The 15,564-nt window shown below is 40.9% G+C and overlaps 1 protein-coding gene across 2 annotated transcripts in view; it reads left to right on the forward strand.

Annotated features, from left to right (window-relative positions):
- The first annotated feature begins 4,378 nt into the window (after positions 1–4,378).
- The window catches only part of CRBN (cereblon), a 30,302-nt gene continuing 19,116 nt past the window's right edge, over positions 4,379–15,564 (forward strand). Inside the window, exons 1-4 of one of the 2 annotated variants that reach the window (XM_055259621.2) lie at positions 4,379–4,514; positions 8,877–8,983; positions 10,208–10,410; positions 11,534–11,683. In XM_055259621.2, coding sequence (XP_055115596.1) covers positions 4,448–4,514; positions 8,877–8,983; positions 10,208–10,410; positions 11,534–11,683 — 527 coding nt within the window. In that variant the 5' untranslated portion in view covers positions 4,379–4,447. The remainder of the gene's footprint in view (positions 4,515–8,876; positions 8,984–10,207; positions 10,411–11,533; positions 11,684–15,564) is intronic. The other variant, XM_055259622.2, reaches the window with a different exon arrangement.

Consider the following 15,564-nt stretch of genomic DNA (forward strand, 5'->3'; position numbering starts at 1 on the left):
CTTTGAAGAGTGGAATGGGGCAAGGGGTGGGGCTGGTCTGGTGGTTATGCTGATACACCAAACACATACCAGGGCTGTCCTGGGCGATTCCCAATGTGGGGTTGCTCTATCAATTGCTACACACTCGTACAAGTGGTTGCACACACAAATGCAGGCCAGATCAAGGCAGGTAGCATACACACACACACTGGCTGGTTGGCTTCTGTGACCACCAGGGGCTGCCCCATCTAAACCAGGCATTGTTATTTAGTTGGAGATAATTGTTCCCATGCATGAATCTGACTCATGGTTGCCAAATCTTCCCAGTTTTAAAGAGAAGCAGGAAATCAATATTGGTATATGTATTCTTCAATTGCCAAATGCTGGCTGGCAATCACATAATTCAAATACTCAAAATACCGCACAGGGCAAGAAAGCCTCTAGCTTGGGAGGTCACCTGTTTGGGACCCGTGTCTCACAGTGTGGCAGAGGGAACTGTGGCACTGAGAGGAACATGCCCATGGAGCTGCTGACGTCTCACCTGTGCTTTTGCCCCAAGGGAGAAAGCATTGGAAGATTTATGCACTTCTAAAATTAATGAATTCATCTATTCAAAAAATGATAACCAAGTATGCCTACAAGTTAATCTAGCTTTGCTTTTTCTAAAATCCACAATTTCCTTTAAAAACAATTTTGGATCTTTGGACTAGGTTGGCTGGTTTTATCCATCAAACAAATATGGGTCTTAATCTTCATCCCAGACGGAAGTGGGGAGGAATGACATCTTTGCCTTTTATCATGGAGGAAAATCTCTTCTAAAAATTGTCTTCCCTCTTCATCATTCTCAGAGGCTACCAAACTGACTTTCTCTAGGTGTCATTAGCCAGGACCAGGTCAGGTGATACTATCAGCCATAAAGGAGCTTGGGGGAACAGAGTGGGCTCGTTATTATAGGCTTACAGCAAACACGACCCCATAGCAGAGTACTATTGCCCCAAACAAAATCAGAGTTCTTGGCAAGGAAGGAAAGAGGAATTGCTGTTGAGTAGGTAGGAAATCGGTGTCTGCCAGAACTGTGCAATTCATCTTTCATTTAATGAACATTTTTTGAGCAGCTTTTAAATGCCAGAACCTGTTCTTGGGAGCAGAAATCCCCCATTCAGACCTTATACCTTTGAGGGGGGAGAAATGAGACTGTTTTTAAAAGTAAGCCTCACAGTATTTTATTATTCTACTATTATTATTTTGAAGATGGGGTCTCATTATGTTATCCAGGCCTCATAGTATTTTAAAAGTTGAGAAATGCTTTGATGAAGGCAAATGAAGCAGAGAAGAAGGGTAGAAAATGGTGGGAAGTCTGGGAAGAGGGTCACAATCTGACACTGGGTAGTGTGGGAAGGACTCCCCAGGGAAGGGGTATTTGACCCAAGACCTGGAAGGTACAAGGGAAAAAGTCACGCATCTGTGCGGGAGGAGAGCATTCCAGCCAAAGGAAAAGGTGATTGCAAAGGCCCTGAGGTGGCCATGGGTCCATGTGGTTGTTGAAGAAGAAGATCGGTGTTGATGGAGGGGAGGGAGAGCCCACAGAGCAGTAGTGACGTGACATCAGGGCAGGATACAGGGGGCCCACTGTGCATTATAAGGGCCACTGCAAGGGAGATGGGGAGCCAAGGAAGGGTGCTGAGCAGGGGAGTCACATAATCTGACTGGCGTCTTAACAGGATCGCTCAGACTGCTTTGTTGAGAAAGCACTGTAAGAGCTAAGGGTAGAAGCCAAGAAACCAGTGTTGGTGCTATTGCCATACTCCAGGCAAGAGATAATCAACTGCTTAGACCAGAGTAGTAGCATTCTTTAACACATTAAAAAATATGTAGAAGCTGGGCATGGTGGCTCATCCTTAATCCCTTAATCCCAGCACTTTGGGAGGTGGAAGTGGGCAGATTATTTAAGCTCAGGAGTTCAAGATCAGCCTGGGCAACATGACAAAACCCCATCTCTATAAAAAATACAAAAATTAGCTGGCCGTGGTAGCTGGTGCCTATGGTCCCAGCTACTCAGGAGGCTGAGGCGGGAAGATCACTTGAGCCCAGGAGGTGGCAGTTGCAGTGAGCCAAGATTGCACCACTGCACTACAGCCTGGGACAGAGCAAGACCCTGTCTCAAGAAAAAAAAAATTATATATATATATATATATAGAGAGAGAGAGAGAGAGAGAGAGAGAAAATACAAAATAAAGGGAGGCAGAAATGTCTTCTCCCAGTATACGTATCCCTTGCTGCTAATAATTGTGTAGAAGCCAGAAATTGAAAGAGCGATGGTCTTTTTCATTTACGTTTTCTCCCATCTTCTACCACCCTTAATTCTGTACTATTAAAGTTAATTATTGAGCTGTAAGACAGTGATCTATGAACATATATATTTCTTTTCCGGCTGGTTTGCAGAGTGCCTTATCCATTGATATTTCATGCAAGCAAGAGGAAATGTGAGGAACAACTCAGTATGATATCTTCTTTCAGGATAAAGTTACCAAATTAAACATAAATGGTAAATGATCATGTTTTCATTTTGGTTTTAATAACCAGTTCTTAATCCAAGAAACCTGCTTGCTTAGATATTTTTGTTCAATGATCATCTGTTATCCCTACTGAAAGGTGTAGCTATGGATGACTGGGTAGACTCCGGAGGGATAAAATGAAGGAGGGAGCAGGTGGTGAATGTGAAGAGAGGGGAGGAGAGGAGGAGAATGGGGGAGTAAAAGATACACAGATGTGAGCTCTGGTGATCTGTAGCAATGCACAAAAGAAGAAAGAGCCAGTGCTCCTACAGCCACATCTGTGGACTCCACCAGGCTTGCAGCTGTGCTTTCTTGTCCGGAGAATTCTTGATTGACCCAGGGTTCAGACAATTCTGGTATCACCTCTGGGGAGAACGACTGGAAAGTCAGAGCTTACTTGTTTAGAAGCCAGATGCTTATGTAAAGAAACTTCTGCTGCAGGTAAGCACAGGTTATTGAAATTCTACAAACTATAGTGAGACTGATAATGCTACAGCATCAAACACACACACACATTACTTAGTGCATGCCCCCTGCTTGCTTGCGTTCTCTCTCTCTTTCACGTGTGCACACACACACGCACACCAATACACCGGCCATTCCCTCATCGTTCTGTGCTGGCATTCTGGCATAGAATCATCCTTCAATTGACGAGTGATCACCTTAACTCCGTTAAATCATTACGTAGTATATGTAATTGTTATTAACCTAATCGTAAAAGGTGATGCTATGATTAATATTGCAGACATTATTAACTGGAACAAATAGGCAACACTATTTGGTTCGTCCTTATTTTGCAAATGGGCGAATTGAGGCCTGCGGCCATAAGTGATTTGACCAAGACCACAGACTGATTCGGAGACAGGAGGCAAAATGACACAGGAATGATTCACAAGCCTCTGTCACAAGGGAGTTTTCCGCTTGTAACTTATCAGGGAGGCAAATTTTCTGAAATCATTTTTTCAAATCTCAAATCCATGACTTTTCTGTTGAGCAATGCTGCTGCTTCCTCTCAGCCTCCACCCACCACCACCACTACCATGTTTAGATGTTGTATTTCATTTAAGGATTTTTCAGTTTTCCCTCCTCGCTGAAAAAATGATACTGAAAATACACTACAAAAACTTTTGTCCACCCTCCAAAACAAATATCTTACCAGTCACAACTCCACCATTATAACAGAATTATCTTCATTTTTTACATAGTCTTTATTTCTTTTTTGCCGCATAGTGACTTGTTTTTACATAGCTGAAGTCATAATGAGTAGGCTAGTTTATATTCAGACAATTTTATTTACCAATTATAAGGAGTTTTCCATTCTGTGCAATCATCATTTCAAGTATGTTTCTGACTAATACTTGTTAATTTTGGAATGTAATGTACATATATGGAAACTAAAGTTATTGAAGTTATATGTACATATATTGAAACTACTAAAGAAAATCAGCAATTCAAGCACCCTCGGAATAACTGATGGATTTCCCCAGCCTTCACATATATGCTTCTTATTTTAAGAATTGAAACTAATGCTGCATGAACAGGTCCCTGCCCCCTTCGTTTAAAAACAAGTTGGAGACTAAAGGCTGTCAGCCTCAGTTTCTCCATATGCAAAATATCAAGATTAAATAAGTCATGCTAAGGGCTGGAACAAGGTGAGGGCTCTGCTGTGTGTACGCCGGGCACTCAGCCGTGGATGGCAGGGGACGGCGTTCTGTCCCCGGGACGGAGCGCAGGCCTGTAATTGTCCCTCCCGCCTAGGTCATCACTTCCAGGCTTAGGTACGCGCCGCCGTCTGCTCCTCTGGGGTCGCCAGGGGGCGCTGTGGCCCCGGTGCGCGGCAGCGGCGCGACACGGACCCTCCCTCGGAGTCTTCGGCACCGCCCTGTCCCAGCCTCCTTTGCGGGTAAACAGACATGGCCGGCGAAGGGGATCAGCAGGACGCTGCGCACAACATGGGCAACCATCTGCCGCTCCTGCCTGGTAACCGCCTGGAGTAGTTCCGTGTAGTCGGGAGTGGGGCGAGGCCCGGAGCCGCTAGCGGTGCAGCTGGGCTTGGGAGGCGGGCGTGGGGGCGCCGAGACTGGCCAGCCAGCCCAGCAGGGCCGCACCGGAAAGCTGCTTCACGTCGGCCCTCGGCCCGCGATGGAGTCGCGGCGCTTTCTTTGATGCTCTGTTGTCCCGAGCCGTGAGCCAGGGTGTCGGGGGGCATTTGCTCTTAAGAACAGGAAACTCTTCCTCTCCAACCTCCCTGTATCCTTAGTTTAGCTCCTAGGAAATGCTCTGAAACTAGAGGACCGGGTCAGATTCACAGCTGTTACTTTTGCTGGTCTCCTTCCTTTTAATAAGAGTGACAGCTAACATGTACTAAGCACTTACCATGTTACGAGCCTTGCAGTTAACGCTTTGCATGCATTTCGCCTTTCAATCCTTCCCACATCAGTTTTCAGTTTCCGATTTGATAAGCGAGTATTGGATTTGCAGATTAGTTCAATGACTTGCCCAAGGTCACACAACAGAGTCAGGATTCCAACCCGGGTGTGTCTGTCATTATATCTCTAAACCACTTCTCTATTTTGTTTGTCTTACTATTGGTCTTTCTCAGGCATGTACGATTGTGCTTAACCAGAAATACTTAGTTTTTCTTTTTCCTGTATGTTGTGTGAAGTGTTTAGACTTTGGCCTTGTGTTGAAATACTGAACAGAAAAAAAAAGGCATGGAATATTGTATAAACTTTTCATGGAATGCCTTTCAAGAGATGCTTTCCAAAAGGCGTATTATCCAAACTTGAAAGTATTACTTGAGTCCCTTCGTTATATGACAAGTATGTTAGGTGTTGTGGAGATGAAACGAGAGATAATACACAATCTGATAATTGAGGTTTACTGTCTAGACGGGGCTGCTGAGAATAAAACTAAACATAAATCAACTGCAGAGGCGGTTGATTTAGGGCCAGATAAATGAATGCTGTTGTGGCTCTTCAGAAACAGAAGTTGTTTAAGGGTCAGAGGATTTGGGAAAAAGCCTTTCAAGGTACATCAGGAGACATCCAAAAGCACATATTTAGGACATGGTTGTGGGACATAAGGCCTAGGAGGTAGATTGGGTCTAAGTTGCTGGGAAACTGGCATCTCTTGCCAGTGGGTTTGGGGTTTTTCCTGTGGATTGCCAAGAAACAGTTTTAGGTTTCAGGTAATTGCCTAAGGAAATCTATGCTTGGAAGATTAATTTGTCCACTGGTAGCAGCATGGATTAAAAGAGGAAGAGACTGAGTGCATGCCCACCATACAGGAGAGAACTTTTCTATAAAAATAAACCATAGTCACTGGTTGTTCTTGAAGCCATTCTAGCTGAATTGACACAAGGGTAAGTGTGCCAGCCTTTGATGGAAAGCTGAGCTGTTTTTTCAGAGACATTAGCCCTACTCTCTGTGCCAAATCTGGTGTTTCAGGGAGAATGGTAAATAGAAGAGGGAGGATACTGATGTTCTGTCGGCATTCACATGGTGCCTCTGCATGAGATGAGTCATCAGACTTCACTGATAGCTCTGAACAGTCAGCGTGGTTTTTTTTTTGTTTGTTTTTTTGTTTGTTTGTTTTGTTTTGTTTTGTTTTTGTTTTTCAGAAAAACATTGGGAGAGGGCCCAGAGATGATGTAGATATAGCAATAATGCCCCTCCAGATTACGTATATTTTATTTGTAGAGAAACATTGGACTTTCCATAATTCCATGTAGTACGAGTTGTTCTGAAGAGTAAATCCTCTAAGTTCCAACAAAAAGCTTTATATTTGAGATGTGAAGAATTTATCTTAGGCAAATGAAACATTAATAAACATAACTGAGTAGGGGGAAGTGGTTTTTAGCCCTATTTATGAAAAAGAAGTTACTAATTAAGAGACTAGGAGTCAGAACAGTTAAAATGTAAATTTTTAGCAATATTAATTCCAGCCTTTGAGCCAATAGTTTATCTTTTAAACTTTCTGTAGTAGAGCAATAAAGTGGGTCGTGCTGCATGCCAAGTGATAGTCACGCTGTCAGAGTTGGAAATACAAAGAATTTGATGCAGAATATTTTTCTCATCCATTTAGATAGCTCTTTTTTATCTCTTGGTGAAATTTACATGTTCCAAGGAAAATTCGTATGAAGTGTTAGACCGTTGACTATTTACATATAAGTTGAAGTAATACTGTTTTTGACAAAGTTTTATATCTAGGAAATTGTAACAATAAATACGAAGTCCAAGGCAGTTACCATATTGGAAAACATTTTTATTTTCTGTCAGGGGCCTGGCTAGAGGTGGTTTGACTTAAATAATGATATGCAAAGGAATAAAATGATTATCTTGTAATGACATTTTATCGATTTAAAAGTTTATTTGGGGCATTTAAAAATACATGAACTGGGAGGTGAGAAATGAGATTCAGTAATTCTTTGTTGTTAGTCTAGGCCAGGGTTTCCCAGCCTCAGCACTTGACTTTTGGGCTGGAGAATTCTTTGGGTGGGATTGTCTTGTGCCTTGTAGGATATTTAGCCGCATCCCTGGCCTCTACCCACTAGATGTCAGTCGGACTCCTTTAGTTATTACAACCAATATCCCCTGAGGGGCAAAATCACCTGTGGTTGAGAGTCACTGGTCTAGGATAGGAAATTTACTCATAGTTTGTATGAAAAGGACAGACTCACAGTTAGTAGAATAGCATCTGTATTGTGTAGTGTTTTCTAATTTCCTTTGCTGTCATTGGTAACATCTGGTTTTCTAAGACATTCTTTTAAAATGTTTTATGCTTCATGCCAACTTTATTTTTAAATTTAAAATTAAGCAAAATAGTATGAAAATGATTGCAAAATTTTCTTTGTTTCTTTCTTTTGAGATGGAGTCTTGCTCTGTCGCCCAGGCTGGAGTGCAGTAGCACGATCTCAGCTCACTGCAACCTCCGCCTCCCGGGTTCAAGTGATTCTTCTGCCTCAGCCTCCCCAGTAGCTGGGATTACAGGCACCTGCGACCACACCCGGCTAATTTTTGTGTTTTTAGTAGAGATGGGGTTTCAACATGTTGGCCAGGCTGGTCTTGAACTCCTGACCTCAAGTGATCTACCTGCCTCATCCTCCCAAACTGCTGGGATTACAGTTGTGAGCCACCACACCTGGCCTTCTTTTTAAAATAATATAGTGACAGCCAGGGAAATGTCACTAGAAAAATGCTGTGAAATTCTTCCTGCCAGGTTATCTTTCTCTCAGTTTTAATTAACAGATCTTGCCTGCTTTGTTTCTTTTCGTACTTATGTAGGAACTCTTTGAAGTTGAGAGTTTGAGAGAACGTTAGAGGTTGACTTGTTCAAGCCTATCATTTTGCAGATGAGGAAACTAAAATTTAATTGGGCAGAATGAGTTGTCTAAGGTGTTAAAATTAGTTACTGGTGAGGGAGAAGAGAAAAATCTCCCATATAGAAGAATTTTAAATAACTTATATAGATATTTCCCCTTCAAGGGAGTGGAGCATAACTCATCACCCCTGAAGTGGAGGCTACACCTAGTGATTTGCTTCCAAAGAGCACAACGTGAAAAGGAGGGGGAAAGGAACTTTACAGTGGAAAAACCTGACACACACTGCTTTAGCCAGGTGATCAAGGTTAACAGCAGGAATAGTTCATAATATGTAGGCTTGATATGTAATAAAAACAGCACATTGGCAACAGACCCCATTTCTAAAAAGGAAAAGAATAGCAACACTTCACTTCTGTGGTCTTCCTCCCTAAAACACGTATCCTCAGTCTAATCATGGGAATTACATCCAACAAAACCCAGTTGAGGGATACTCTACAAAATACCTGGCCAGTACTCCTCAAAACTCAGAAACAAGCAAAGTCTGAAAACCACTGTAGCCCAGAGGAGGGTAGGGAGACGTGATAACTAAATGTAATGTGGGATCCTGGAACACAGATTAGATAAAAACTAAGGGGATCCAAATAAAATATGAAGTTTAGTTAGAGTAATGTACCAAGACTGATTCCTTCGTTGTGGCAAATGTACCATACTAATATAAATTAACTATAGGGGAAAAGGATGTGTGACATACGGGAGCATTCTGTACTATCTTTGCACTTCTCTATAAATGTTAAACTCTTCTAAAATTCACAATTGACTTGAAAAAAAAAAAAAAAAAAACATAGCTACTGACAGAGCCCAGCATAGACCCCAGCCCTCTGACTGCCTCTTCACAGTACTGTAGAGCTTACCAAATGCATGTGGTTTTAGAAGTACCCCTCTTTTGGAAGAAGGAATTATGTGTTTGAAAGGTTTTCATTCATCTTTTTTTTTTTTCTTACAATATTCTACTCTTACAGCAGAGAGTGAGGAAGAAGATGAAATGGAAGTTGAAGACCAGGATAGTAAAGAAGCCAAAAAACCAAACATCATAAATTTTGACACCAGTCTGCCGACATCACATACAGTATGTAATTTAGTGACAGATCTAATATAATATACATTTAAATGTAGATAAAAGTTCATAAAAACAAGTGACTGATGTTTGTATTACTAGATATCAGAAATTGTGGATGAGGACATGGGCTATTTGCCAGTAGATTTAACTGTAATTTTTAAGAAGCTTAATACTATGTTGTGGTAGAATTGTTTGAGGAATTGTTGCTCTTTATAGTCTTTCTAGTAATTGAGCTATTGAATACTTCTCTGTACTTCTAGGTACTAGAGTGTTATTGAACATACTTACATTTTATACTTGCTGTTTGTGATATTTGGACATAGAGATATTTCTTATCTTGGTAAAAATAAAATACTTTGTACTAAAAAAATTCTTGAATTTCTGTGTTTGTGAGATATTCTTCATAAAAGATTAGAAATTCTTCTAAGAGTTAAAGTTACGTTAAAAATTATATTTTCACCTGGGATGCTTATATACCACATTTATTGTTTGTAACCCCATTTGTATTTCTTTTCTTTTTTTTTTTTGAGACAGAGTCTCACTGTCGCCCAGGCTGGAGTGCAGTGGCACGATCTCGGCTCACTGCAGGCTCCATCCCCCGGGGTTCACGCCATTCTCGTGCCTCAGCCTCCCGAGTAGCTGGGACTACAGGCGCCCGCCATCTCGCCTGGCTAACTTTTTGTATTTTTAGTAGAGACGGGGTTTCACTGTGTTAGCCAGGATGGTCTCGATCTCCTGACTTCGTGATCCGCCTGCCTCGGCCTCCCAAAGTGCTGGGATTACAGGCGTAAGCCACCGTGCCCGGCCTGTATTTCTTTTTTTTTTTTTCCCTTTTTTTTTTTTTTTTTTTGAGACAGACTGTTGCTCTGTCGCCCAAGCTCGAGTGAGTGCAGTGGCACAATCTCAGCTCACTGCAGCCTCCACCTCCCAGGTTCAAGTGATTCTCCTGCCTCAGCCTCCCGATTAGCTGGGATTACAGGCGTCCACCACCACAACCGGCTAATTTTTGTATTTTTAGTAGCAGCCGGGTTTCACCATGTTGGTCAGGTTGGTCTTGAACTCCTGACCTCAGATGATCTGCCCACCTCGGCCTCCCAAAGTGCTGGGATTACAGGTGTGAGCCACTGTGCCCGGCCTGTATTTCTTTTGATGTGATTTGCTCTTTAGTCTGTTGAGCTTATATGTTTATTACATATCAATCTTGACACTGTACCTATATATGTTCTTAAATAGTACCTAGGCTCTGATATGGAAGAATTTCATGGCAGGACTTTGCACGATGATGACAGCTGTCAGGTGATTCCAGTTCTGCCACAGGTGATGATGATCCTGATTCCCGGACAGACATTACCTCTTCAGCTTTTTCACCCTCAAGAAGTCAGTATGGTGCGGAATTTAATTCAGAAAGATAGAACCTTTGCTGTTCTTGCATACAGGTAAGATATTAGAGTCCATTTGCTTAATACATTTCCTCTCATGGGTAATTGCAGTGGTCAGTGTTGAAGCCAAAGCAGGCTGTTATTTTGCATGTACAGGAGAGGTTGGGTAAGAATGTGAGGTTAGGAATTTGGTTAAGTAGAAGTTTGATAGTGCAAGTTGGGAGTATTTTTGTTCATTACCATCTAACTCAGCTGTTCACCTTCATACACAATTTAACTTTCTGGTGTTTGAAAATTTTTTAATGATTTATATTTGATGAAAAACATTTCTGGAATCTTAGTTTCAATAACTGTCTGTATTAAAGAGAAATAGTGCTTTTTTATTTTAACGTAAAGGATTACTTTTCCAAAAGAGTGGTCTTTTTTTTCCCTCTCTTTCAAAATTCATAGGTTGTACCACTTTAAATTGAAGCTGAATTTTAAGTATCCCGTGGCAAAAAAAGGAAATCTGTGGTAGAGGCAGGAAACACATACAGGAAGCTCCCACCCCAGTACAGTGCTGTCAGTAAGCAGCAGAAATGATAAGTCATTTGACAGAGTGAAAGAATGTTTGGTTTGGGAAATGAGTTTAAACCCCTGTAAGTTCTAAGTTATTTTCAGTGACTAGAAATCTATTCTTTTCCTAAAGTTCTCTAATTAAACTTCCTGAATCCTCCTTCTATATCCCCCATGTAATTTAAAAATAAATAAAATTGGCCAGGCACGGTATCTCACGCCTATACGCCCAGCACTTTGGGAGGCTGAGGCGGGTGGATCACCTGAGGTCGGGAGTTTGAGACCAGCCTGACTAACATGGTGAAACCCCGTCTCTGCTAAAAACACAAAAATTAGCCAAGGTGGTGGTATGTGCCTGTAATCCCAGCTACTCAGGCAGCAGGGGCAGGAGAATCACTTGAACCTGGGAAGCAGAGGCTGCAGCAAGCCGGGATCATGCCACTGCACTCTAGTCTGGGCAATGCAGCGAGACTCATCTCAAACAAATAAATAAATAAAATTATACTAGCTTTGTAGTAAGAGTTGATTCTATAAATTGTTTACCCATAGTATTGCTTTTGCCAACTTTGCATATATTTAAAACTCTAATGTTCAAAATTATTTCCTTTTAAAATTTTCTTGGAAGCAATATACAGGAAAGGGAAGCACAGTTTGGAACAACAGCAGAGATATATGCCTATCGAGAAGAACAGGATTTTGGAATTGAGATCGTGAAAGTGAAAGCAATTGGAAGACAAAGGTTCAAAGTCCTTGAGCTAAGAACACAGTCAGATGGGTAAGAAATAACATATACCTTAACGGTCTTTGAATGTTTTATAATGAAATAGTTTCCTTGTACTTTTTCTGTTCTACTGACTCTTCATATTTTGTAACTTTTAACTAGTTGTTCTCTTTCCCTTCTAAGGTGTAGCCCAGTGGTTTCCAACCTTGCTATGCATCAGAATCACCTAGGAAGCTTTTAAAACTGTAGAAGTTTGAGTTCCAACCTCATCTCCCATCTCCAGAGAGTGATGAGGCTGCAGCATCTTTTAAAAATGATTTTCAGGTGATTCTAATGTCTCTCCAGGTTTGAGAACAGTCATGTAAATCCAAAGGGAAGTGCTGTTTGGGACTTGGCTTCTTTAGGATTGAAGGCCTCTCGGAGCGTGAGAGGATAGGGAGACCAGAGGCTTGTGAGCTGTTTGTGTGCTCACCAGGACAGCTGTGGTTTTTGTAGCATTGCTATGATGTTTGAAAGCCACACTAGTTATATCTGCCAACTGCTCCAGCTGAGCTATAAAAGCCATTTATATTTAGTGTCCATCTCCAGTGTGAATTTTATATCACCCAGAAATGCTATTTACATAATAAGTGATCAATAAATACTTGTATTCTCTGTGCCTTGTGACATTTAGAAATTCCCTGAGTGTACTGTTTTAGCAGTTATTCATTTTGACATAGCTCTCATGGCTGGGTTTTGCACAAATTCAAGAGATACTCATTAAAGCAGACACAAAGTCCAGTTTATCTTATTTTATCCTCTTTTAAAAAGGAAACAAAGCATTTGCCTTGATCATTGGATATTATCTTTTAAGGGAGTGCTTCTCAACTGTGGCACATGACCTGTGAGGTCTTACAGATACACAGTCCTGGTACACAATACAAGCACTAGTGAATTGGTTTCTAATTTATACCCACAGTTGAAAATCTCATCAGACCTCTCTGTTGCCCAGGTAGTATCTTCTGAACACAGGCAAGTTCTGAGTATTTTGGGGTTTTTTTGGGCGGGGTGGGGGATTAAGACTGAAAAAACAATGTGAGCAGCATGAGGGCAGGGACATTTTGTCTGTTTTATTCACATGGTGGGCATTCCTATATATTTCTGAATTATGAAAATATTGACATGTCAGGCAGCTCCTTGGAGCTAAAGAGAGCATAGAGGAATGTGAGATGGGATTGCCAGAGCTCTTAGGGTGTTTAGTTCTCCGCAGGTACTTCCCCAGAACATTCATTGTGCAAACTTTGATAGCCTGACCACATTGCACTGTCCTGACAGGATTATATGTCTGTCTTCCTCGATAGATAAGCTGCTTGAGAACAATGACCAAGACTTACTTACGTTTTACATTTAGGACCATAAATTTTATATAAACGAATGAAAGAATGATCTCCCGGGGGATGGGGGTCTGCATTATGATAATTAGCAAATTGTTTTGTTACTGTGGATTTTGCTAACAGTTCCATTTTTAAAGTACTTCTTATCTTCATACAATTTTGATTATTTGTGAATACTATAGAAATCATAAAGGAAAATTGACTTGGGGAAAAGTATATTTCTAAGACCATCTTGACCTTAGTGACTTTTGAATGTGGAAAAACTGTTGAACACAAGATGGCAGTATATCATTAACTCTGAAAACAAGACAAGGAATGGATGTTTGACTCTAGTAAAGATTAACATCAGGCCGCGCACAGTGGCTCACGCCTGTAATCCCAGCATTTTGGCAGGCCAAGAGGCAGGACGATCATCTGAGCTCAGGAGTTCGAGATCAGCCTGACCAACATGGAGAAACCACATCTCTACGAAAAATGCAAAGTTAGCCGGGCGTGGTGGCGCATGCCTGTAATGCCAGCTACTTGGGAGGCTGAGGCAGGGGAATCGCTTGAACCTGGGAGGCAGAGGTTGCGGTGAGCCAAGATCGCACCACTGCACTCCAGCCTGGGCAACAAGAGGAAAACTCCATCTCAAAGGAAAAAAAAGATTAACATCAAACTGATACAGGTGGACAAGACTTGGAAAGGGCACATTCTCTCTAGTATTCTGTAGACCCATTATTAGGGCCTCTTATAAAGGGTATGTCTGTCTGTATTTAAAAGGCCTGTGTGGGATGAGATTTCTCTTGGCTCCACTAACTCTCTGGCCCTGTAACCACCTTCACTGGAAATGGTGAAATGAAAGAAATTCTGGAGATGATTTAGTTCAGTCTCCTCTTTTTCTAATCAGAATGCCAAGTACTAGAGAGGTTAAGTAATTTGCATAAACAGCAAATAAGCAACAGACCTGATTGGTTCTAGGTCCCCTGACTTCCAAACTGGTACTCCTTCCATTATATCAGAATTTCTCTATAACACATTTGAAACTCAAGCCAGCTTCCCTTTCTCCAGTAAAATATTTAATATTCATTTGTTTTTCTTAGAGAAATAAGCATATAGAAAAATAAAAAAAATTAATAAAAATATCCATTTGTCTTTTACCTAAATAACACTTCATTTATTAAAAGTATACTACAGAGGCCAGGTGTGGTGACTTATTCCTGTAATCTCTGCACTCTAGAAGGCCAAGGTATGTGAATCATTTAAGGCCAGGAGTTCAAGACCAGCCTGGCCAACATGGTGAAGCCCCATCACTACTAAAAATACAAGAAATTAGCTGGGCATGGTGGCATATGCCTGTAATTCCAGCTACTCGGGAGGCTGAGGCATGAGAATCACTTGAACCTGGGAGGCAGAGGTTGCATTGAGCAGAGATTATACTACTGCACTCAAGCCTTGCCAACAGAGATTCCATCTCAAAAAAAAAAAAAAAAAAAGGTATACAACAACCAAAGTCGTGTGTGTGGGGGGTGGGGGGTGGAGTGGAGCTGGGGGGCATCTTCTGAACACATAGAAATTTTTTTTTAATAAAAACACAGGTCTCATTGACATAGGACTCTTCAGAAGTTCCTACTTCTTAGCATGTAGAGAGGAGGGGATTGATACCCTATTGGCATCACAAGAGAAGATCTCTTACCTGTCTTGACTGAGACCAGTAATTGTTTGTCAGAAAGTTAGTTGAAGCTGGAAACCACAAAATGTTACACATATATAGCTTAAACATTTTATTTTAACTTTATAAATTCATTCATTTTTCATTTGGAGAGACCAAGGTCTTTCACTTGAAGCAGGTCTGCAGATTGGAGATGACTGTAGACTCTCTGCACTTTCATTGTACGTTATCCACAGTTTATACTGCTAGGGTTCCTTTAAAGAGGGATTCTAAAGGTAGTCACAAGGCAATTCGAGTGCAGAATTTTTCCAGATTTGTGTGGTTTTTTTCCTACTATTAGAGTTATCTGTACCTAAGTTGAAAGCAGTTTTTTTATGTCTCAACTTAAGGTTCCTTGAAGCAATTTTATTGTTGTACTCATATTTCACTGGTTTTTATAACATTTATATAAATTATGTTGCTGTAATCACAAAACTACCGTGATAAACAAGTTGGAAAGAAAAAAAAACTAGCTTATGTTAAAAACAAAACTCAGCTGCTGGGAGAAGAACCAGCCACTGCGTATGCAGTGGACCCTGGCCATGTATAACCAGGTAAAGGAGAGCATTCATTAATCCTTCAAGGCAATTCAGACAGCTTGTACTGCAGACTAATTATTAACATGATCTATAAGCCAGGAGATCAATAATGTTACTGTTTTTATCATAATCAAATCGTATACAATAGTTGGGTAAAGCATAATTCTTAATTCAGTTACCTATAACCTTGAAGAATCAGATTTCTAAAAATTTCTATAGGATGGTATATACTTTTACCTTCATAATATAATAAGTTATTTGTGTTCATGAATCAGGTGAAGAAAATTGAGATTTTGTTTCTAATGAGCTCTAATAATAATATAAAAACACTTG

The sequence above is a fragment of the Symphalangus syndactylus genome, chromosome 21 (assembly GCF_028878055.3).
Source record: "Symphalangus syndactylus isolate Jambi chromosome 21, NHGRI_mSymSyn1-v2.1_pri, whole genome shotgun sequence".
NCBI lineage: Eukaryota > Metazoa > Chordata > Mammalia > Primates > Hylobatidae > Symphalangus > Symphalangus syndactylus.